Raw genomic sequence first — 26,453 nt, 5'->3', positions numbered from 1 at the left:
ATCTCTCTCCTTTTTTTTCTTTTCTTTTTTTCATACTGGAGATTGAACTCAAGGCTATTCTACTACAAGGTTACTCTACCCCAGCCCTGTTTGTCTTTTTGTTTTGAAACAGGATTTTGCTCAGTCACTAAGGATCTTATTAGGTTGAGGTTGTCCTTGAACCTGTGATCCTCCTGGCTCTGCCTTCCATGTACTGGGATACTTGGGAATGCATGCACCACCACACCTGTCCATTTTTCTTTTACATTCTTTCCTTAAAAAAACATGATTAGATAATTAAGAATTAAGATTAAAAGATTTCAAGTCTTAAATTATTATTCCCTTTCAGAATTTACTTTTACTAGTGTGATATTCTCTCCTCTTCTCCTCTCCTCTCCTCTCCTCTCCTCTCCTCTCCTCTCCTCTCCTCTCCTCTCCTCTCTTTTCCTTGCAGGTTTATTACTAAATTTGAGCATAGCACTCTACCTCTGAGCTATATCCCTATATTTTATTTTGAAACAGGGTTTCACTGAGTTGCTGAGGTACTCGCTGAATTGCTGAGGTTGGCCATAAACCTGTGATCCTCCTGTCTTAGCCTCTTACTGGAATTATAAGAATGTATCACTATGCCCAATATACTATTTCATAAATAGCTTAGGATAGGTACCAAATGAATTTCTTTCTGGTACTGGAGCTAGAACCCAGGGGCCTTCTGCCTCCAGATACACTCCCAGACCTATTTAAATTTTTTATTTTGAAACAGGATCTCACTAAGTTGCTGACGTGTTACACGTGATCCTCCTGTCTCAGCCTCCCAGGTACTCGGATTGCAATTGTGTGCCACCATGCCCAGCTGACCAAATGAATGTATTTTTAGCTGTTAATCATATATAGTTATTTTATAGTGGTTCTTTAAATACTTTGTGGTGTTTATTTTCAGTGGAATTATATATGCTGCATGATACAAATTAGAATGGTTCAATGGATCGGGATTACCTGAATATGGCTTCATACATTGATTTGCATTAAATATAAGCTTTATGATTCTTATTTTGCAGCTAAATGACAATAAATGAGAGTCTATTATTATTTCAAATTACTAATTTAGTCAAGACCTCAATAAGTTCAATTGTATTATTTTAATTTTGAGTGATTTGCTAAATTTCTCTGCATCAAATATCTACTAAAATTTATAGTCATCCTGCCATTTTCTTTTCCTGCTAGATAGTGGATGAGAATGATTATGTGTAAATACAACCCATACTGAATGGAGAAAGGATTTCATTCAGTTAACCTACATACCAAAATACAGTAGGAATTTTTCTCAAACTATTTCTCTTTATCATCTTCAAACTTGGTCTGAATCCTACTCTTGTATTACTGAATTGTCTAGTTTCACCACCTGCCAATTTCAAGCTGCCATTTTATCCTGCACAAATTATTATAATATTTTTTCATATAAGACTTTTTTGGGGGGAGATGACTTTAACCTGAAAGTCTTTCTACTCACGGAGCCACAGGACACTGAACCTACAGTGTTCAGTTTTATCTAAGATTATGCCTCCAGTTTTTCAGATGTTTTACTGGCTCCTTTCTCCAGAGAGCACCCATGTACCATGTCTCGGTTAGGCATTGCATCTGTGCTCCTGTTAGATGTTGAACTATTCTCATTGAAGTACTCATCATAGCAGGCTGCAAAGTCCCTGTTGATTTGACTCTGTCTCATACTGGTCTATAAGTTATAAGAGAGTGAACTGCTTTGTTTTTTATTCTCAGTGCCCAACACTGGGACTCAAAATATAGATTTTTGTAAATTAGTAAAAAAACAATTTATGTCAGCCCTTTTCAGCACAGAAATGATAATTAGTTGATTCAACTGAATCATTTTAACTTCTAATTTTTGTGGTTACTATGGTTATCCTACAATATATTTTACAAACACACTTTTATAGTTTTTCTCATATTATTATTTTTTCCAAATATGGAACTTATCTAATAAATGTTTCAGAGTAGACTTAACAATAGTCTTACAAAAATCAGAATTTCTGAGACATGAGTCTGAATGTTATAGAATGAGTGAGGGAGAGCTGAAAGATGCGAAATCTGATAAAATATGTTTATAGTGACTCAGTAGATATGTGTTCACTACTGTATTTGTATCACAGGGTCATAATTTTTCCCTCTACTGAAATATCTCATTGCCTGCAATCTGAAGTTAGAACCCAAAGTTAATTATATAATTAGAAAGATCACCCTTGGTGAGTCTTGTTTTATTCTTCTGGTATCTGAAATTGTATACCTTATGTATTTTTACTTGGAATTATTCATGAACTGCCTTAATTTTAGGTTTTTATCAGTGGATATTGTGCTTGTGTATTATCGTGTACCTCTTCAACTAGATTATATGATCCTTAACAGAAAATACTGTTTCTTAAATTTTCATATTTCTTATTATATCTTCAGAAATTAACATATAAATGTTAGTGGTTAATTGAATTCTGCATAGTATCACTTATTTCTAACAATTGAAAACATGTTAAAATGCAGAAAGATTTACTCTTTGTGTGAGCAGATGGACAATAAAATTAATATGTGATTATAAAACTTAACTTCTGTTAGTGATTTTGCTCAGAATCTTGCTGTCTGTTCTGTGGGCCCTTACTTGTTAATAGGTCACTCTGAGATTATAATTCAGGTGCTCAATCTTCTCACTTCAAATAGGAAAAGGAGGAAAGAGAAAGGATGTTTTGCAAAGAATACTTAGCTGGCAGTTAAAAGACTCAAAGTTAACTTCTGACTTTGTATAAACTACTAGTTTTGGTAGCCTCTGTGATGCCACTCTATGCTTGCCCTTAACCCTATTGTCATGCTTGTTCATGAAAGGAAAATTCATAAAGATGCATTAATCTTTTTGCTGTGATGGGTGGGAGTTATTTATTGCTGGACCCAGAGAAGATTCTGGGAGGTAGCTCATACAGAAACCAATTGTATTAGTCAGCTTTCTATTTTTGTTACAAAATTTCTAAGACAATCAACTCAAAAAGAGGAAAGGTTTATTTTGGCTCATAGTGTTAGAGGTTTAAGCTCATGATTTGTTGGCCTGTTGGTTTTGGGCTTGTGACATCACCATGGGTGCATGCGTTGGAGTAATCCTTTACTTGATGGCCAGAAGCAAAAAATAAAAAGAGGGAGAGCCTGGATTCTTAATATCCCTTACAAGGACATTCCCCCAATGACTGGAATATCTCTCAGCAGGCTCTTCCTCTTAGAGGTTTCACCATTTTCCAGTAGCGCCATGGGCAGGGACCCCTATGTCTTTAACATGTGGGCTTTTGGGGGGGCACTAATCCAAATCATAGCTCTAACATGGTAACATTAAGACCAGGGTACTGACCCTACTATCTGTGTCTTAATCTCCTGAACAGTAAATTTATCTATTTTGTGTCAGATTATCTTCAAAGTTTCCACTAATGTTCAAACCCCTGTGTTTCAAGATTCGTAAGAAATGAGAAAAGTGAGTGAAAAGAATGGACACCGCTTAGAAACTATAGGTTGTTTTATGTTTCAGTGGTGGGGAGAACAATCCCTTTTTCTTCTACCCTGCATTAGCACCTACAGTGAAACTTGTATTTTTGGAACGTAACTACAGACATGCTCACGTAAGCAGCGGATTGTAGTGTGGGCTCTAGTACTTGTAAAATTTAAAGTGTTGAGAGCGCTAATGTTTCCATTAGCCTCCTCCTGGCCAGGTTTTATTCTTTAGTTTCTAACTTGTGGAGGTGGGAGTACACCCATTAGAGAGACCAGGCAGGCAGAGTCAGGCTGAGAGGCAGTTGGTTAGTTAAGGCTGCCGCTATTTCAAAGGTCATAGAGATACTCAGATGTGCAGACTGAGGAACAGCCTGGTCAGTTCTGAACATTTAGAATGGCACTTGTCCTATGATCTCCAGCAGATTTTGGTTGATGTGGTTAAATTCTTCCAGGTGACCTGAAAGAGGAGCACAGAGCATTGAAACACTTCCTGAAGCCGGGCGTGGTGGCGCACGCTTGTAATCCCTGCGCTTGGGAGGCAGAGACAGGAGGATCGCGCAGTTCGAAGCCAGCCATGTGCACTGGCTTAGGAGACTCTGTTTCCAAATAAAAATGTAAAAATAGATCTGGGAGTGTAGCCCGGAGATAGAAGGGCTTCCAGGAACCCCAGTACCACCAAAAAAAAAAAAAAAAAGAAACACTTACTGAGCCTTTGCACCTTCATGATGGTTCTTTGACCTTGTCTTACACTATCATTTGTAAACTTACTCTCCTTAATGGGTTCTAATAAGGAGCTCTATTCTTCTATATGTGTCCTACTGTGCCTACTACATTTCCTTAAGCATGGTGGATGTTCATTGCATTTTTCCTGGAGAGAATTTTATTTGTATTAATTTTGATCATTCTGAAAGAATGATTCAAAGAGCTTTCAATCGTAAACATGGGAATTAGTGCTGTGGTTTTATTATGTTTTATTTTTTATTGCCCACCAGAGCCAAAGTTCCTCTGTTAAATAAGTTGATTTCAGTAGAGCTGTCAATAGATTTCTTTATTACCTCTTCTTACTTTTATTCTAGTTTTTAAAATAGTTCATTTTATGAAGGTACACATATACTGAATGTGAATGTGTGGAGTTTAAAGTTCAAATCTCTCACTAACATTTTAATGCCATGTATAGTAAGATAGTTTTCTAAAATATTTGGTATTTTCTAGGTTACTTTGGAAAAAGCAATGCAGTTTTGGATAATTATATAAAGATTCAACTACAATTAGAGATTTGGGCAACTATGTGGAAAATAGTTATTGAGTATTCCAGAGAAAGCTGGATGTGCAGGCCATTTCATTTCATTTTAAAATGTTAACATGATTAGATTCAAGGTATTGTTGCCATAATTTTAGTATTCTTTTTATTTATGTCTTCACATTTTCTCATTGTTCTGTTTTCTAAAATCTATTTCCAATAAAAACTGGGTATGATTTAATATTTATATGTGTGTGCCATGTTGGCATGGGTTACTGTATTTTAAAACAGCATATGCATTATTGAATCATCACTTAAAATGAAGGTATTCATGAATTTAACTTTATTTTTAAAATGTAGTGGCATTGTTAATATGTTTTATCCTTCCACAATAACTCTGTTCTTTTTTTTAAGACATGTTTCTTTCTTTTTTTTAATGTGAGAGTGAGGACATACAGTTGTGGATTGTGGAATCTTGGATCATTTATTCAAGCATACATATAGATTTATAGTTTCTTGCATTGTGAAGAGACAAGTCACTGGCTCATCTCATATGCTAATCATTTATTTATGGCCTCTTTTTTCCCTGTTTTTAAAAGGAATTAAATCACATTTTAACAAGTAGAAACCTGGAGAAAAAAATAAAGTCTTCAAAATAACCTAAACTCAAACAAAACCAAATATGTCTCACCAAAAATATTTCATTATTTTTCTGCTGTAGTTGACTTCTATTAAGTAATTTAAAGTTGAACATGGTGGTGCATGCCTATAATCTCAGTGACCTGCAGTAGGAGCTTGGGAGGCTGAGATAAGGAGGACTGCAATTTCGAGGCTAACTTCAGCAACTTAGGGAGATTCCTGCTTCTAAATGAGAAATAAAAAGGGTGGGGTGGGGTGTAACTCAAAGGTAGAATATCAAATCACACACACACACACACACACACACACACACACACACACACACACAGATACACATAGACACACACACGTGTAGTTTGGAAAAATGAGTTTTTTTGTGTGTTGAAAGTAATAGAAAAATTTGTGTTACTATTTGATTTTCTTCTTGAATATAATTATTTCAGAGGAAAATTGATATGCAAATATACTTTACTGTTTATAGTACTTGATGATTTTTGTTGATAATGATGGTAGTCTATTATTAAGCCATAACAGATATCAAAATGATTAGTCATGGACATTTGTTAGCGTAACGACAATGTATGTCGTGACTCCATAACTAGGTATATAATGAGAGCACTCCTGCTACAAGGATCTGAACATCAAACAGAGGACGTTGAACATTCTCTTTCCTCTTTGCTGGTGTTTTCTAGGTGATGGAGGAATCCAGGAGACAGCAGAATCAGATGGGGACACACAATCAGAGAAACCAGGACAACCTGGAGTTGAGACAGATGACTGGGACGGACCAGGTAGACCAGAAAATGCAACATTTTTGCTTTTATAAAAAATTCACATTTTCCCTTCAACTTTATTTAGCTTGTAAAACTCTTACAATTTTTCAACTCTGATTAACACACACATACACACATGTATGTGCACACATACATTTTTATATGTGCTGGTTACATGGGAGTTTAAACATAATTATTTAAAGATTTTATATTTTGTTAAATAAGTAAATAAATAAATACATTTGTTTATTTACTTATTTATTTTTTATTTATTGTGGTACTGGAGTTGGAACCCAGGGGCATTCTACCTCCAACCTATACCTCCAGCCCTATTTTTTTATTTTTTATTTTGAAACAAGGTCTCACTGAGTTGCAAAGGGCCTCACTAAGTAGCTGAGGTTATTCTTGAACCTGTGATCTTCCCGTCTCAGTTTAACAAATGCTGGGATTACAAGCCTGAGCCATCCCACCCAGCCTAAATAAATGTAAAAACTCAAAGTGTCACCTTTGCTTGAAGTCTGTTGTTTTTTTCTTTCATACTTATCTAAAACCAGTTCATTCTACTTGGATTTTTTTGAATGGAGAGTCTTTAAACTGCATCTAAATTTTTAAATTGAACACAATTTGAGAGCTTACAAGTAAGTCAGAAACACTACTTCAAAGAACTAACATTTTCATTTTACTCATATTAGTAGATTGAACCTTCAAATCGATTTAAAGTTTAGAAAATATCGAAAGGTGGCCTAGTTTTTAATTTTTATCAATAAAATTAAATTTGCTTTTAAAAACCTGATATTTGAGAATTTCAGAAAAAAAACTAAAACAATGCTCCAAAATATGGACATAATTTGCTATAAATATATATAATTTTAAGAACTCTGTGAGAAATAACCTTTCTATTTGTGACTAAGTATTTGATACTTGATGACATATATATAAATGAAGACCATTGTGTCATAGAGTTTAAGAATATAAGTGAGTTTTGAAAAAGTTTTTGCCATAATTTCCAAGGCAGTAACATTTTTCATTAAGAACGATCCCTATATTTCAATCACATTTTCACCCTTGCATGACTTTGCAAATTGCTCTCTGCTGTGCGTGAAGAAGAGAGGGACTCCAGTGGTAATTTTCTGAAACCAGCAGCTGGAAAATATAATGCAAACAAAAAAGGAAGATCCGTATATCTGATTATTATGATGTCATTTCTAATATTATTCACGATACACACACATGTTTGCATTCTGTACACATAGCAAAACACTGTACAAGATTTGGGGTCAAATTACATCATATTAAATAACTATAACAGAATATTTTAAGGGTTAGTAAGAAAATGAAGATGACTTTGGGCAGCTTATTGCATAATGCTTCTGACTTCTCAATGTGGGAGTTACTTTTATTCTTAAAAGTGGACAAAAATATTTGGAAAAATCTTAGTTTTGCTTTTGGGGTACATATAATTTGTGAATTTTGTAATTTATAGTTTTTTATGCTTGGAGTTAAGTTTATACATGTTACGAGAATATTTTACACTTATGATTAGATTAGATGGCCATTCATATATGTTTGTTTGCAAAACACTGTAGTCTCTCTTGCTCTCAGTGTAGAGCAAATCTGTGCAGGGCAGGTTTTTCTTCTTTCTGTCTTGTGCTCACAGCTTTCCCAGTACTGTGGGAGGAAGAAAGAAACTTGGGAAACGATGAATTACTGAACACATGTTACACACCTAATACCATCTTTTCCAGAAAGATTCTCCAGAAATTAAGTTGCATTATTCCATTAAAAAAAAAAAAAGGTGGTGGGGGGTAAAAAAGGTTAAAAAAAAAGATACTGTCTTTTCAAGAGGAGATTATTTCAATTTTTCAATTAAACTTAACATGTGTTTGACTTAATGTAATTTTTATTAAGTGGATCTAGTGCAAAAGTTTAGACTCTGCTCTGGGTTACATGTGGATATTTCAAAACTTTAAAGAGAAAATGTATGTCTCTAAGCAGGTATGTTTACAAGAAAATTATCTCTTTTTTGTATTATAAAATTTATAACCATTTTTTAGGTATTTAACAAAAATGGTTATATTATTTTCAAAACCCTTTAATTATTGAGGTTAATTTAAAAGGCTAAAGAATATATGTTGAATATTTATTACTTTTTTAAATAGAATATTAATTTCCTTCAACCCAGAGATTCTGAGAAAGTATGGAAAATATTTTTGTACTTTTAATGCTTCACAAATAGTAATTACTTTAATACTGTTACCCAGACTTTTATCATTCAAAAAGCATTTCTTTTACTTCCCAACTGTATAAAAGAGAGCAAAGTGTTCAGCTTTTGGTGACAGTTCTAAAAGCAGTAGAAATGCTCTGGATTCCAAGGATTTAGGCTCATGTTCTGGATTTGCCATTCACTAACCAGGAGATTTGTGAAAAACTGCTTAATTTCTCAGCACCTATATTGCTGCGCATGGTGGCACATGTTTGTAATCCCAGTACTAGTGAGGCTGAGAATGGAGGGTTGCAGGTTCAAAGCCAGCCTCGGCAACTTAGTGAGACTCTGCTTCCAAATATAAAATAAAATAGGACTCAGAGTATAGCTGAGGGGTAGAATTCTCCTGGGTTTAATCCCCACTACCACAACTAACTAACTAGCTAACTAACTAAATAAATAAGTATTAACAAATCTTAGAAACTTGAATCAGATCTTAAACATAACCTGCTAATGATCATTGTTATGACTTTAGGATTATTGATTCTTAAAGCAGGACATTTAAAATTTTTTCTTAAGTTTTAGTGCCCATGAGATTATCTGATACCACAAAGAGTTAAAATTTCATAGTACTAAACATTTAGTTTTCAGTCTAATGTCAAATTTGGAAACGAGACATGAGGCAACGAGCCAGATGTGATTTCAAGGTCTCCTAATGTTAAGGCCCTCCCACCCCACCCTCACTCTCACCCTAAGAATGACAGCTTCCTCTAAAAGCAAGACAGAATCAAAGGGTGAGAAAATTATCTGAAGAGTCTGAAGCATAGAGCTGACATCTTTTAAGATGGATCAAGGTTTATCTAAAATAATTTGACTGACGATGACTCTATAGCCTTTTTTGATGACTCAATTCAATAATAAAGCAACTCCTGTCCCAAGTTGTTCTTTTTTTTTTGGTGGTGGTGGTACTGGGGGTGGAACCAGAGGCTTTCTATCTCCAGGCTATACTCCCAGCCCTATTTTATATTTTATTTGGAAACAGGGTCTCACTCAGTTGCTGAGAGCCTCACTAAGTAGCTGAGGCTGGCTTCGAACCTGTGCGATCCTCCTGCCTCAGCCTCCCAAGCGTGGGGATTGCAAGCGTGTGCCACTTTGCCCAGCTCCAAGTTCTATTTTTATCAAATGCAAATTCCTCAGTGTAAACATGCTTTGCTTTATTTATTATTCAAGAAAAAATTAACGTCAGAAATCATAATTTCTAACACCTCTGTTAACTCTTTTAGACCAGGTGGAGCCTACCAGTCTTTAAGAAAACTGTCTTATGTTTGTAAACATGTCTGTGGTGAAATTCTTTAATGCTAGGTATTTGTAACTCTAATTTAAATAATCTGTAAGTTCCTATGAATCTTTCCTTGTTTGAATGGAAAACTAAGCACACACTAAGCTAGTTAGATTCAGGCTAAAAGTCATTACCTTATTATTTCAGCATTTAACACATCTGATTTTAAATTTCATTGTTCTTCCTTGATTTAAACAAAAAAAATTACTCTGATACTTGCTCAGAATCTAATTTCTATGGGGCTTGCTGTTCATGCCTCTGCCTTTCCATCTCTGTTTGCCTGTATTTTTCTTGTGTCATTCGTTTTCATTTTTAAGTATAATTACGTCTTTTATCACCCTTACAAGTGTCATGTTCTGACAGCCTCACAAACTTGTCAGTAGCCCAATATTCCTTTAAGTTCAATTATTCAACAAATATTAAGTGTGCATTTATGATACAGTTATAATTGTGGGAAGTGCCAGGAAGAAGTGCAAATGTGTAGGACGATGCTGTCCACACGTTCCTTTCCTGATGCTCTATCTCTTCTTTCATTGTTCTTGTACTGCATATGGGTGCTTGAAGCCATAATTCATCACGGTGTAGCCTTTAAAGTGGAGCATTGCCTATACTGAGAAGAGAATGTCCTTGCTCTAGAGTCAGACACATCTGTGTTTGTGTTTAGGCCTCGACACTTAGGGCTTCGTGACTTTTGGCATTTTAGACAGCCAACCTTCAATTTCTTTACCTTTAAAATGGGAATAATAACTATGTTGAAATCTTATTTCAAGGATGAAACTTGAAAGAGATGATAGCTAGAGTATTGATCCCAGCAATTGGAAGATCTTGGGACACGCTTACTATTAATTTCTTCCCCTACCATGAGACCAAACTTTGTTAAACGTTTTTCACTGTCTTCTCAGACTGAGCAACAGTTGGATTTGTGTGTGTGTGTGTGTGTGTGTGTGTGTGTGTGTGTGTGTGTGTTGGGGAGGGGGTAGTGGAGACGAAATCCAGGGGTCTTCTACCTCTGAGCTACATCTCCAGCCTTTTTTGTGTTTTGTTTTGTTTAGAAACAGGGTATTGCTAAGTAGCTAAGAGCCTCACTAAGTTTCTGAAGCTGACTTTGAACCTGTGATCCTCCTATCTCAGCCTCCCAAATACTAGGATTAGAGGTCTGTGCCACCACGCCCAGCAACAGTTGGAATGTTGATCTTATTTCAAAAATAGTGTTTATATCCTTGGCACCCTCTTAAAAGAAAATCTGTAGAACTACCTTCCGTGGCCAGAATCTGGAGAGCTGACTTATGTACATAGATTTAGGAGACATGGGACAAAGAGTTCACATAAATAAATCATTGATATACAAATCCATCATTGCCTCATGAATAAGCACTATAAGAGTCAGATCTTACAGCAACTCTAACGATGTCAGCTCCCTTGATTACCTTATTAAAACATGGCTTCTTTCTTTTTGAGAGTAGTGAATAATTTGATTTCTTCAATATAATATTGAATCTAAGTCTTGCCATCTTGTGCCAACAAGTATATGTCTCCAAATAATGTATATGCATGCACACATAGACAGATAAAAATTTCAAACAAGTAGTTATTTACCTTCTTTGACATAAATGTTTCAAGATATCTACTTAATAGATTTTTATATTTATATGTTAAGACTAAAGGTCATTTCAGTAAAAGAAAATACAAAATCAAACCCTGTAATATGATTGAATGGGTAAATTGAATAAAAGTAAGACTCTTTTCTTGTATTATATATTATATCGTAGAACATTAAAACATACTGCTACATGGATAAAAGCAACCTGAGTATCCATCACAAGTAAAATTATTTTGGGTAGTATAATGAGTGTAGAAGACCAAAAACATTACCTCAGTGTGCATCTTGGCCCTACCACTTATTAACTGTGTGACTTTGAGCAAGCTATTAATAATCCACGGCCTCACTGTTTATAAAATAGAGCCAATTATAACTATCTTACTAACGGGCTTTTATATGTAAAACATGGAACCCAAAGCTTCACAAGTATCAGTGTATCACTCTTAATCTTACTTTTATTGTCCTTTTGGCAGGTGTGCCTCAATAGCCATTAGAATGCCTTCAGCATAAATCCTCATTAAATAGTACAGTGAATTAATTTTGAAAAATGAGTTTTCTAGGTAAAAAAAAAAGACCAGAGGATTATGCTTACTATTATGGTCTAGGCTACTTGATTTAAAGCATGATTCAGTTAATGAACTTCTATTGTAAACAATTTTTCAGTAACAAATGTCTAGGGTCGAGCAGGATGTGGGTACTTGTTGCTCACGAAGTAGCTCTTGGTCAAGGGATCTAAGCAAGTTGCCTCTTGCTGTTGCCGTCGGGCATTGTGGATTCATGCAGTTGATTGGGCTCATTCGGCTTTACGCCTGAAATTAAACCGGGAAGATGGAGAGTGGTTTGCATAAAGTGGAATGGTAGCTAGAAGACCACTACGAGACAGAGCACATCCTTAATGATACAGTTCATCCCCCTCCCCTTTACTAGTCCAAAGAAGGGCTTGAAGATTACAGTTCTGATTTCGTTCCCTTTTTGATTGGGAAAATGTGGTAGATATAAGATCTGGGAAATGCCATTTGAAGTAAATTAACAGACACCTATGAAACATAGTTAACCATAGATATAGTCTGACAGTAAGAAGAATATTGTGAGAAGCGGAGGAAATCGTAGAATGACTGTGTATTACTCTGACAGTGAATTGGTATTATCTCTGCTATCAGATAATGCAGTTATCATTAATTTTCACATTTGCATTTCAATCTTTGGAAGGAAATGACTCTTGCCGGATGAAGATAAGAGCTCTGTACCACTATAATGAACCATCATTTTATCCCCAGGCTTTGTGTCCCCATGAAAATGAGGCAGGAGTGTGTGTGTGTGTGTGTGTGTGTGTGTGTGTGTGTGTGTGTATTTGGTGGGGTCAGAGAAATAGTGTAACAAAGTGTCAAAATATTGCTGCAGACTTTTGAGCCCTTTATGAAACAAGAGGGGGTAAAAAAATAAATCTTCTGTAGTGTAGTTAAGTGGATATCGGATTAAAAGATGAAAGCCTTACTCTTTGTAGAACAGAATGCCACATGAATATAGTAAAAAAAAAAAAAAAGTTCTCTTGATCTTATTCTTTGACTCTGGTTTGCCCTCTGTTACAAAATTAGGACAGGCAAAAACTTAACCAAAATAAATTAAAAAAATAAAGGGTAAGTTGGATCACAGATTCATAAGACATGTAACTTCTTTGAGTCTTAAAGGACAGTATAATGCATAGCATTTAGTTATTATTATAATCTGTACTACTTTAGATATATAAGAATGGGGATTAAGGATATTTAGATAGTAACTTCTTTTAGGGTTTGCAAATGCCTAATTTGTTTATATAAGTTTAATTGCTGAATGCAAGTTGTAGAATGATTAACTCATGATTAAATTTCTTTGGGCCTTACCTTGCATTGACCTCCTCCTCACATATATTACTGGAAAAAATATGATGTCAAATTTTATATCTATACTAAAGTCCTCAAAATACATGACAACACATTCTTTCAGCATCCTTCATCTTCCTCCATAGTAAAATTCACTTTTCAACTGTGTACGATACACTTCCCTAACTAAATTACAGTTTTTACCCCCACTCTGAAAGTTACTGGTTGAGGTTCTTTTGGGTTGAGTTATGTCCCTTCAAAATTAATATGATGAAGTCCAAACCTCCATATCCTCAAAAAGTGATTCCATTTGTAAAGTTGCAAATATCATTAGTTAAGTTGAGATCATACTAAAGTAGGGTAATCTAGTCTAATCTATGACCTTTGAAGAAAAGGGAACTGTAGAAACATACACACTTATGCCCATGGACACACACACACACACACACACACACACACACACACACACACACATATTAATCCAGAGATCAGGATGATCTTTCAAGCCAGAAGCCAAAGGACAAGCATGAGGCCTCTGGAAGACCTGATCTTACTGACACCTTCATCTGTGATGTCTGGCCTTCAGAACTGTAAGATGATAAATTTCTGTTTTTTAAGCCAGTCACTGTTTGGTGCCTCATTATGGTGGCCCTGGCAAACTAACAAGTCCAGAGTTACAGAGGCATCCTGAGGGCAGTCAGCTATATGTCTGCCAGCTATGCTTGCTGTCTATTTGAATTGACTTTAAGTATTTTCTGGCCCAATGAAATATGTTCTCAAAAAAGATATATGGTTTCAATAAAAACTATGTTGAAGCCTTTGAAAGTCCTTATAAAGGAGCATGGGAAGAAAAATCCCCAAAATACTGAAAGCAACTTACACTTAGGTAGCTTTGAAAGTGCTTTTTATATCCTCACTTTATTCTAATGAAACTAACTGGGAATCTTAGATGAAGCATTTGAGTGTTTATGAAATACCCATCCATGAAAGAGTTCTAGCAGAAGAACTGGGGAAGAGTCATAAAGGAAAACTAATAAGGAATGACCAGAAAAGCCAAGGAAAACCAGGAGAGTGTGCTTTTGGAGAAGGAATGAACCATGCCTGGGTTAAACAGTGCTGAGAGGTCAAGACTGAAACTTAAAGACACTCCTTTAAGTTTGGAGACATGCAGGTATTTGTGATTTTAACTAGAAGACAGGTTGAAGTGGGATGGAAATATGAACACCTGGGATCAGCTATCATAAACAACTGTGTACTCCAGTGTTCTTGGCAAATATTTGGATTTTTCTGAAACTGTTGATAAAAATCAGTCATTACCGTTTACCTCTTATTCCTGCCTAAGAATTTTCTGAACTTCAGAATTTAGAGAAATACTTCCAGAGAAATGTGTCCCCATATTAAACTATTCTGAATCTACTATTTACTAACTTCTCCAAATTATTTTTTTTTGTTGTTGTTTGTTTTCTATCCTTATTATGTCTTCAGGGTCTCCATGCTACATTTATGTCATTTTGTACAAAAAAAGGCATCATTTCAGCCTTTTTTTCTCAATAAATTTGGTTTACCAAATAACTTATTTTAATGGGTTTACCATTTTAATGTAATTAATATTTGATAATATACTATTTAATAATATACTATCTATTTTATATGAATTAGAGATGTGCTTTTCTTTCCTTTCTAAGTATCCAAACAGTTAACAGCCAATACTGTGTTTATGTTTTACTGAGGGTGGAACCAGGGGCTTTTCTACCTCTTGGTTATACTGCCAGACCTATTTTATACTTTATTTGGAAACAGGGTCTCACTAAGTTGCTGAGAGCCTCACTAGATAGCTGAGGCTGGCTTCGAACCTGCGCGATCCTCCTGTCTCAGCCTCCTGAGCGCTGGGATTACAAGCGTGCGCCACCACGCCTGGCTTCTATTGTTATTTTAACCATGGAACACATTTGGGCCTTAGGAATTACTATTTCTTTGTCTTCATAAAAAACTCCTACACATGTTCTTATACTTGGAGCTTGCAGCTCACTTACTCATAAATAAAATTTTTATGTGTGTGTCAGATCTTGCACCTCTAACCTTGCACCTTTGCAGACCCAAGTTGAATTAATTAATTAAATTAGTTCATTTACTGAAGAATTATGAATCAGTCTCCAAGGTTAAAAAGATGACTTATTGCTGGTTGTGGTGACACACACTTGTAATCCCAGTACTTGGGAGGCTGAGACAGATGGATCGCCGTTAGTGACCAGCCTCAGCTACTTAGTGAAGCCCTCTGCAACATCATGAGACTCTGCTCCAAAATAAAGAGAAGAATATGGGGCTGGAGGTATAGCTTGGAGGTAGAATGTCCCTGGGTTCAATCTCTAGTACTACCCCAAAATAAATAAATAAATAAATAAATAAATAAATAAATAAATAAATAGACTTATACTTATGACTCCCTTTAAAAAAAAAAAACTCAAAGGGGAATACAGACAAATGAGATAATTAGAACCCAGGGCTTTGGTTACAGTGGTAGAAGTGCGTACAGGATGCAGTAGTAGCGTAGCGCAGACAGAGATATTCCTCTACTGCTGAGTAAGCTGGATGGTGGGAGAGATGCTGATGGACTAGCTTGCCTGGAGGGAGAAGGGCAAGGTCAGTGGTGCTGGTGGTGGGATACGGTGCTGATAAAATACCACAGGTAGAGTCATACATTCTCACTGAACCTGAATTACATTGTTACTGATAAATAGAAAATGGATGTTTAGGTGTTTTGGTTTTTTTTTTTCCCTTCAAATTATAATTCCATAGAGTGGGTGGTAAACTTGCTGCCATTTTGCCTATGTGGACCCTGCCCTTCCCCAGATAGACCTGTTAGACTATCACTGTCCTATGAAAGAAGGGGACACTCTGAAAGACAAAAGGAAACTAAAGTATCTGGAGGCCGCAGATGGGAGTGTAGAGTTAGATACCAGGCTGGCTTGTTGAAGAATTGTTATACCTAAAAGCTATTAAAAAGGCAACAGTAGCCAAGCGTGGTGGCTCATGCCTGTAACTCCAGTACTTGGGAGGCTGAGACCGGAGGATCCCAGATTTGAGAACAGTCTCAGCAAGTTTGAGACTCTCATCAACCTAAAGAGATCATGTTTCAAAATATAAAACAATAGCGTTTGATGGTACCAGGAGCAGAGAAAGGACCCCAGAGAGTCCTGTGCAGCACCACCCCTGCGGGCCTAGTTACCCTCACACACTGGGAGGGGCTGTAGCAGCTGGTCCCAGCCACCATCACTACAACCCAGTACCAGCAGCTTTCTGCCACCCCTGACCTTAGCGCCACGGACACCGAGCCCGGCACCAGGGCAGCAGTGCAGGGATATGGTTTCATCAACAGGAATGACACCTAGGAAGATGTATTTGTACACCAGACTGCCACAAAGAAGAATAACCTTTAGGAAGTACCTTCGCAGTGTAGGAGATGGAGAGACTGGAGTGATGTTGAAGGAGAACGGGGTGCCGAGAGAGCAAATGTTATAGGCTCTAGTGGAGCTCCAGTGCAAGGCAGTAAATATGCAGCAGACTTTAACCATTATAGATGCTCTCCATGTTGTAGGCTCCTCCACGCAATTACCAGCAGAATTTCCAGAATAGTGAGAGTGGGGAAAAGAACGAAGGATGGGAGAGCACCCCCAAAGGCCAGGCCTGACAACGCCGGCCCCACCACAGGTGAAGGTTTCCCCTCGCCACATGCAGAGACTCTATGGGTGTCAACCACAGCATTCCAACCCTTCTGCGCAAGAAGTGATGGAGGATGCTGATAACGGAGGTGCGGGAGAACAGGGTAGACCAGTGAGACAGAATATTTGTGGGGGTTATAGACCACCATTTTGCACTGTAAAATGGCGTCCTAGAGAGGATGGCCGTGAAGAGGATAAGGAAAATCAAGGAGATGATACCCAAGGTCTGCAGCCACCTCAACTCAGCATCGGTACCGCCTCAACTTCAGTTACTGGTGCAGGCACCCAGAAAACCCTAAACCACTAGATGACAGACAAAAGTAGCCGATCTATGAGCTAAGAATTTATCTGCTCCCTAGGCTGAGCAGGGAGGGCCGAGTAAATGTTGGTTTATCATCTCTACCATTATTGGTTTAATTATCTAACAAGAAATGAATATGAAATTCCAGCAATAAGAAATGAACAAAAGATTGGAGCTGAAGACCTTAAGTGCTTGTTTTTTTCCCATTGACCAGATGACTAGCACTACCTACATTATCTATGCAGCATGGGCTTTTTAAAATTATTTTTACTTAAAGATGTCTCTTTGGTAATGACAAATGTGTCTTTTAGAAAAGCCTCATTTTTCCTCAATGCACCTTTATAGGTTTTCAAATTGTTTCATAACTAGTTGAGATTCTTAAGAACTTCATTTTTAATTTGTAATAGTTTCAACCTGATTTTTTTCAAAAAAGCCAACAGTTACTATAAGCACCTGTTAATAAAGGTCTTAGGTAATTGTCAAAAATATAAAACAATAAAATAAGGCTGAAGGTGTAGCTTGGAAGTATAATGCCTTCTTGTTCAAATCCCAGGACCATCATTAAGAAAAAATAGGGACAGTAGAAGAGTTTGATGAAATGTTAGCAAAGAACCAATAAAGACACCCAGTTGTAACTAAGCTATTGCCTGGAAATCAAACAGATAAGCCGAGTCTCCAGGGGTCCAGCTGTTCTTGCCTGTGTTTGGAAGTGGCTGGGTTGGCTCCTGGGGGCGGGGTGGGGGGGTCTTACAATGTTTGGAGAGAACAGGAAGGGAACGGTTCAGGGGGAAAGCTAGAGCTTTTGCTGACAGCAGAGTCCTTCTTGGCAAAGTTCCTATGGACCATATTTTATGTATACTTTATAGAAAATTGAAAATTGCATGTGCTTTTGATTTTTTTAAAATAACACATTGTACTATACAAGAGAATAAAGAAAAGAACATATTGAATGCTTAAACATAAGATATTTAGGTAAGCATGTAAAAAATCCAAAATCATCTTTTGAGTTTTCACGGCAGAATCTCTTGATGCTAACGCAAAGTGCAGCACTCCTCTCAGCTGACTCCTTGTGTACAACGTCACAAGCTCTCCTGATTGAGAGACATTTTAACATATTTGTTTTTCTCCCCACTCCTTTTTTTTTGTGTCAATTACAGTATACAGTGTATTCCAATAGAAACGTGTTGATTCTTACAGAATCAAGTAGGCCGTAAGTCAGATAATATATAAATGATGATTATCTGAAATTAATAGTACTCATTGTCACTACTTACTTTTAGTAACTAATACATTACTTATTTTATGGTATTTGTTGTTATATTTTTAAGATTTAAACAACTAAAAGAAAGAGCAAGGCAAAGGAAAAGCAAAAAGAGTAGAAAGCACTTTCTTCCTCATGATCTCTTTTTTTTTTCAGTTTCTTCAAATCATTTTTTTGCAAATTATATATGTCCAATAGTATTACCTATTCCTCAGTCCAAGGCATTTTTCATTACCCTGTAAATTGAATAAAAGGAGAATATTGGATATGTAAATAATAATTATAATAATGTGATCAAAGCACCAGGTACCTAATAGCATAGTAAATGAAATAAACATTTTAAAAATTATACCAGCCATTTCTAATACTGTAACTGAACAGAGCAAATTTTAAAATCATTCGTTAAAAAATAAGTCATTTAAATGGCCCTTTTTAATTAGCAAATATAAGGCAGATAGAAACCAGGCTAGAGCCCTTTGTCACTTTGGGACACATATGCCTAATCCAGGGAAATTCTGGAGGGTGTGGGGTGGGGGCTTATTAGCATAGGTAACCAAGGGTCTTTCTGTATGTTAATCAAACAAATTTTACTACTTTTTTTTCCCAGGTAGAGTGTGCATTACTCTGCTGGGACTACCATAACAGAGTACTACAGATTAGGTGGCTTTCAGGACAATATGTTCTCACAGTTCTGTAGGCAGGATACCCAGGATGAAGGTGTCAGTGGGATTAGCCACTCCCCCATGAGGCCTCTCTTCCTGGCTTGCAGACAGCTGCCCTCGCCCCTTGTCCTCCACTGGTCTTTCCTGTCTGCATGGACTCCTGGTATATCCTCTTCTTACAAGGATACAAGTTCTATTGGGTTAGGATTCCACCCTTAAGATCTCACTTAACCCGACTCACCTCCTTAAAGGTCCTATCTTCGAATACGGTCACAGTGAGATTAAGGCTTCAACATACATGAGAATTTTAGGGAGAACACAATTCTGTCCATAAAAGGGTGCATTGGGGTGGCGATCACTAAAGACTGCTGTTGGGGAAAGGACCGGGAGGAAAGATTTCTGACCAGTAGGCAAAACCAGGACTCAGCAGTAGGAGCTTAGGTTTTAGAGCAAGAGGGCTGTTTACTCTACTATATTTCTGAATCTGGAAGCCCTGTGGGGCCCGCTGTCATGGCCTGGGGTCCTCATCTGGGAAGAGTGGTGGGCCTGAAGTGTAGGGACCAAGTGAGTGGAACCCGAGGCCCACCTGGGCCTCACCATGGCAGATGGTCCAGGCACAGAGCCTGTTTGTGCACCAGCTCCGCGGAAGGGCCAGCCCATTGACTTGAACGGGAAAGGTTCACAGTCATGAACAAAGCAGAGCCTCCAGGGCCCCCATTTGGGACTTGGAAGTGGGGTAGGTTTGGGAGGTTCTTGGAAAATCCAGGGTGCATAAACTTTTAAGAGGGAGAAGCTTTACTGGAGGCAAAATTGGGGGTTTTTGCCCCTCGTTGATGAACGAGGACAGGCAAGTCATGGAAGAGGAGACAGGAAGGCCAGAGAAGGAAGCACCTGCTCTGCTGGGAGAGACCAGTTAAAGATTTTTTTTTTTTTTTTTTTTTTTTTTTTTTTTTTTTTTTTTTTTTTTTTTAGTGAGCATGGGAGAAAGAGAGGGGAGACAGCATTTCAGGCAAAGAGAGCATAACTGTGCAGTGTGACGTGAAGGGTGAAGCAGGGTTAGGAGTGAGACCGGGACTCACCCCGGACACCAGGCAAGAACACAATTCAGAATACAGTTGCTGACTACAGTAGTTAAGATCAGAATGTGGTAGAGAGTGGTATTCATCAGCATTTGTGTTCACCATGAGAATGAGTTAAAAGTAGTGGAGGAAGAAGGAACAAGAGGAGTTTTCTTTTTCTTTTGCTGAGAAAAGTAAAAACAAATGTTTTCTTATGGCTATGTGAATTAAATGTTTAATCAAATGTTTCCTTATGGCTATGTAAATAAAATGAACTGGGGGGTTTTTAATCCTTGAGGACTAAATTCTATTAATTTTGATAAAAAGCATAGTAACTATTTTACATTACTAAAGTCATTATTTATTTTCACATTCATTTTATTTTATTTTTTTTGTGGTACTGTGGGTGGAACCCAGAGGCTTTTCTGCCTCTGGGCTATACCGCCAGACCTATTTTTATATTTTATTTGGAAACAGGCTCTCACTAAGTTGCTAAGAGCCTCACTAAGTAGCTGAGGCTGGCTTCGAACCTGTGCGATCCTCCTGTCTCAGCCTCCCAAGCACTGGGATTATGAGCATGCTCCACCACACCCAGCTTTCACACTTATTTTAAATTTAAAATAGATACAAGATTAAAAAAAAAACTCAATCACATATATTGCATCTTTAGTCACAGTTTTAACATGTATTATAGGAAAAAGCTTTGATTATAAAGACCAAGTAGATATTTTTGTAAAGCCCAAAATATTCATTCATATAAAGTCATAATTATAATTATGTGGCAAACTTAATTTCCTTAAAGTAAGATTTTCTGTCTCAAAAATGGAAGCACATTATTTTAGGAACTCAAGTAGCTTAAGGGTAACATTTTGTGCTAATAATTCATGATTAATACATAGTAGAATATGTTAGCGCATTTTTAAAATTTAAAAAGACGTTGTTACTTAACCCAGCCTTCTGGATTTCACTCATTTTTTACTTTTAAAAGTAGAGACAATAAAAACAACAACAAAAAAAGACTTCAGACCTATTTAGTACAGTAAAATAAAATGATATCTTATTTGTTAAAAATGCATAAAATATTTCAACCACAGTTAAAAGTAACTAAAATTAACAATACTCCTAATTCCCTCTGGGCATTTAGTTATTCAGTCTACATAATTTAAGACTTGTCATCCAGGTGAGTTCATTGAGAGTTATTTTCAGGAATTCTAAATTATACAAATAAAAAAAACTGATAAAGATAAGAGTAGAGAGTCAGAGTACCTTATACATTTCTTTGTGTGTGTGTGTGGCACTGGGGATTGAACCCAGGGGCATTACACCTCTGAGCTGTAATCATTTTTAATTTTTATTTTGAAACAGAGTCTCACTAAGTTGCTACTGCTGGCCCCAAACCTGGGATCTTCCTGTCTCCTCCTCCTAAGCACTGGGATTACAGGTGTGCAGCATCATTCTCGCCTAAGCATTTCTTTTTTTCTGAGTGTCATTTTCTTGAAATTACCAAAATAAAACTGCTACCTAGATTCTGTGTGGAGGTCATAAAACTCTGTTTCTTGGCACTGCTTCCTCTTCTGTGTGCCTTTTGTTTTTCCTTTTTCTTTATACATAGCTATAATATCTAATACTTACTGAGCATTTGCTATGTGTTTGTTATTATAAATATGGTTGATATAAAAAAAACTTTCATTGTTTTCTCTCCAAGTAACTCTAGAGTTATTATAGTCATCTTGGCCAATAAGAAAATGGAGGCCCAGGGATACTTAGTAACTTACCTAAGGTCACACTCCCCATAATCATATCTCTGCTGTTGTTCGTGTGATGAACTCTTGTAGATAGTGGTAACTTCTCCAAAATAAAGCAAGAAGAAATGTGCTTTAGAGTTCTTTAAAACAGCTTATTAAGCTTAATTAATACTTTAATAAACTTGGGAGAAACCTAGATTTTCTGTCTGGTACATGGTGTGTGTGTGTGTGTGTGTGTGTGTGTGTGTATTTCTGGGGCATTCTATTTCTGAGCTACAGTCCCATTTAAAAATATTTTTGACTTGGAAACAGGATCTCACTAAGTTTCTGAGGGCTTTGCCAAGTTGCTGAGGCTGGCTTCAAACCTGCCATCCTCCTATCTCAGCCTCCCAAGTATTGTGATTACAGGCATGTGCTGCCATGCTCAGCCTGTATATAACTTTTTAGTTACAGTAATTAGTTCACCATTTTTCTCCCTCTACCCTGGAAAACACTCTTCCATCCTTCAAAGAATACTTTGCCTCCAGTTACTATATGAGGAAGTTGAGATTTGAAAAGTAACACGCTGAGAAGTGACCCAGCGAGGATTCTAAAACTATTGAAAATGACAATAATACTGGCAACTTCCCTCGCAGAGGAACTGCATACATGAAGTGATGTAATTATCTCCTTTATTTCTCACATGCAGCTATGTAGGTTGTCCTCATAGTATAGCCAAGAATATAAAATCTTAGAAGAGTTAGGTGATCTGTCTAGTCTCCTTTCATAGGGGCAAAATCAAGCCTGGATGCATTGCTTCCCTCTGCTGTGGAGAAGAGAGACCAAGGTCACAGAAGTCCAATTCTGAGAGAGAAAGTAGAGGTAATGAGAGACAGAGATGAAAATTGCTTTCAAATTCTGATCCTGCAGCATATACCTTTAATCTCAGTACTTGGGAGGCTGAGACAGGAGGACACAAGTTTGAGACCAGCGTTAGCAATTTAGTGAGACTCTCAGCAGCCTAGCAAGACTGTTTCAAAACAAAAACATGGAAAAAACAAAGGGTGGGGGTGAAACTCAGAGGTAGAATGTTCTGGGCGTTCAATCCCCAGTACACGCATAAGTGTGCGCGGCACACACACATACATATACTCTGTTTCTGCATTTAAGGAAAAAATGACACAAGACTAGCCAGCGCATGCTTGTAATCCCTGCGCTTGGGAAGCGGAGACAGGAGGTTTGAAGCCAGCCACGCTGGTTTAAGAGACCCTTTTTCCAAAAATAAAAAAAAACTATAAAATAGGTCTGGGAGTCTAGCCCAGAGGTAGAAGGGCTTCCCGGAACCCCAGTACCAAGAACAATAAATAAATAAATAATAAAATGACACAAGCCTGTGTATATGATGTAAGCATGACGTTATCATTATCCTCATCCATGGTAATAAACATCATTTTTACTATACAGTCAATTTTTTTACCCAAATCTGGCTTCAATCTTGTTTCTTCTCCATTCGACTTCTTTAAGTATTGAATGGCCAGAGAAATCATGATTTAATTTGTATCTGTTTTTTATAAAATTAGTCTTTTATAGGATTCTACTTTCTTGATTAGAATAAGATGGTATTAACTTCAGTCTTGTGAATGACTCTGAGGTACTAAAATATTTTAGATTAAAAAATAACTTAGACATTTGCTGCTTGTGCTCAGCCTCCTTCCTCAAAAGATTTGGAGTGACTTTTAAAAACTTGAAATGTAAAATGATAGAAAAAATATTAAAGCAGATAAAAGAAAACATGGACAGGAAAATAATAGAAGCAGGGATGATATAATTACACGGGTAGCTCAGCTACGGAGCCCAGAATAGTTGCTTGAAATGGGCTGAAAATATAATTTTAAGCTTCCGAGTCTGTTCTTATATTCATTTTTTGTTGATCAACATTATGGGTAACTATGTTAACATAATTGTATCATGTGATCTTCAAAGGAAATAAAAGAATCTTTACTTCTATTAGATTATTAGTGATGTTGCAATATTAATGATGATGTACTAAAAACTTAAGAGAGAGGGGAGCTGTTAATATTAACTCTGGGCAAAATATTCATTCATTCATCTCTAAACAAGCAAACTAGCAAACAAATAGCTCACTGCCAAGTCTCTTTATCTCAGTTTTCACATGTAAGTGAAATGAAAAGTCTCAAGTTTATCCAGCAGGTCTTGGGTCTTCTGTCAGTGAGGGAATGTGTTGGGAATTTTTGATCATTTGAAAAGGTCATTTTCAGTTTTCCAAGAAGAATATCTTCTCACCTGTTCTATAATTGAGTGCATACAGTATGGCCATCCTTTTCTACTCGGAGGTTTATATTTACTTATCAGCTTCTACACTGAATACTTGAATAGCCTCACCTGACCAGCACTGAGTGAGCCACATTTTGAGTTAGTGATGGCCATGCATTTTATGAAGAATGCACAGGACAGGTTTAGTAAGGTGCAGAGTCCCCATGTCTCCCCGGGCCCCCTTCCTCTTAGATCTTTTTGGCTTTCTGAAGACACCACAGATCTTCACAATTTTCTTCCCATTTTTCTTTCCTTTTCTTTTCTTTTTGGGTTTTATTTTTCCCACAAAGACCTCTTAGACATTTTCAAGAGTTGTTGCCAGTTCTTTATTCTCAATTGGATTTTAATCTTTCAATTTTATGGCCCATACCAAACTGTTGAATTTACTTTCTAAAGAAGAAATGTGAAACTACAGAATATTACCAAATCCTTTTCCTCTGTGTTTTCAAAAAAATAAAACACAACATACTCTCTATTTCAGATGCCTATCCAGGAATCTCCCTTTAAAACACTAACGTATGTGCTAACATTATTTTAATAAAATTCCTGCTAAGAAAATGAATTCCATAGAATTGGTGAGAGGAGTTTTCTGGGAATGATGGATGATACTGGTACTCGATAGGGAGCTCTTAAACATAGAGCAAATGCATAAGACATTTTTGCAGATTTCAATTTGTAGAAAAATGATTTCATTAGAGGGGAAAAGAGAGAGAGAGAACCATCAGTCAAGATGTGGGAGAATGCCGGCTCCTGATGAGACCAGCAGAGAAGACAAACTCAGTGTAGGGATGCAGATTAGGCCTCAGAAGATGAGGGTGTAAAAGGGATTTAATGGTGGGGTGGATTATAGAAATCCATGTAACAATGTTAAATAATTATAGTTCCAGCCGAGATCAAAGCAGTGCTGATTGAACGCCCTCAAGCTGTTAACATGAAGTCTCTTGAAGGGAAAAACCCGCCTTAGTAAACCCGCCATAGAGATTGGTCAGCCTGGGCAAACATTGTCTGTGATCTGCCCTAGTCCAACTGTACTGAAAGCACCAGGTGTGGGGGAGGAAAAATGGTGGAGGGAGCCTGCCAGGGAATTTCTTACTCTGGACCTGGATCGGAAAACAGACTTTTGAAACTGTGGGTGATTTGTTTGAAATTGCTTGTGTGTGTGTGTGGGGGGGGGTGTCTACAGTTAACCTTTTCTTTTGGGAAGGGGGAGAAAAGATATTCACTCAACTATATCATAGATGTTGATGGAAAATTCTATGATTATTTATTTACCATTCTCACTTTTTACCTCCTTTGAAAAAAAGTTTCACTTTCACTGCATAGATAACTTATTTCTAAAAAGTAAGCAAAAGGTATCTTGATAATCAAGGAAAAACATGAGAAGACAGGCATGACTATGGGTTTGTTTGAGTTTTTAATATTTGCAAGACATAATAAAATGTAGAATTATAAAATAATTAAAATTAGTTCTAAAATGAGACAGCCATTTAAATTAACCCAAACTACAATTGTTTGGGACACAGTTAATATAGAACTATACATATATATATATATATATGTGTGTGTGTGTGTGTGTGTGTGTGTGTGTGTATGTGTATATATATACATATATATTTGTATATATGTATATACAAAAAAAGAAAGAGGGTAGTATAGTTTTTTTCTACCTTGCAGGTACTTTTTTTACTTTACAAAAATGAAATTGCTTATTATATTTGAATCACTAAAAATACAAAGACAACAAATATTAAAACTAGATTTATAGAAATTTTACTTTTAGGTGATATATGTAGTTGAACTTTTAGTGAAATAAGGATTTGAATTTTAAAGTTAAGAAGCCAACCATATTTGCAGACTTTTTTTATGACACTGTAGGTATTGTGGCTAGAATTTTGCTTGAAAAAAGTTAAGACAAATATTTTAGAAACTGTATGACACTTCTAGTATGATGATAGTTTTAAGATTTAGTGACTGTGGTTTTAAGCTTGCTACCCCATTTGAATTTTGAAAAATGTTATATTTGGAGATAAGATATTGATTCAAGTATATATAGATATATATTTCTTAGAAATTGGCATCTTTTTAAAGTGAAAATTGCTTTTGGATAAATGAACTTGATTTTTGTTAGAATAAGTTAATAAATTTTTTCCTAATTCAAGCACATCTGTTGGAAAATTCAGGTAAGAGCATTTTAAAAATGAAGACTTTCTGCTGTATGTCTTCTATTGTAG

At 36.5% G+C, this 26,453-nt stretch overlaps 1 protein-coding gene and 1 pseudogene across 3 annotated transcripts in view; both read left to right on the top strand.

The window, feature by feature from the left end:
* Positions 1 to 26,453, top strand: part of ZFPM2 (zinc finger protein, FOG family member 2) — a gene marked incomplete at its 5' end in the record, with an annotated part of 474,948 nt that overhangs the window by 117,830 nt on the left and 330,665 nt on the right. For both annotated transcript variants that reach the window (XM_080694918.1, XM_080694917.1), the window contains one exon: positions 6,082 to 6,180. In XM_080694918.1, the coding sequence (XP_080551044.1) occupies positions 6,082 to 6,180 (99 nt within the window). The remainder of the gene's footprint in view (positions 1 to 6,081; positions 6,181 to 26,453) is intronic.
* Positions 16,041 to 17,206, top strand: LOC308261917 (Y-box-binding protein 1-like; annotated as a pseudogene). Its single transcript has 2 exons — positions 16,041 to 16,106; positions 16,415 to 17,206. The product of its transcript is annotated as a Y-box-binding protein 1-like (transcript).

This window comes from Muscardinus avellanarius (genome assembly GCF_963383645.1).
Source record: "Muscardinus avellanarius genome assembly, chromosome: 4".
NCBI classification, from domain to species: Eukaryota; Metazoa; Chordata; class Mammalia; order Rodentia; family Gliridae; genus Muscardinus; species Muscardinus avellanarius.
Note: the sequence above shows the minus strand (reverse complement) of the source record. Positions and strands in the feature narration are given on the sequence as shown.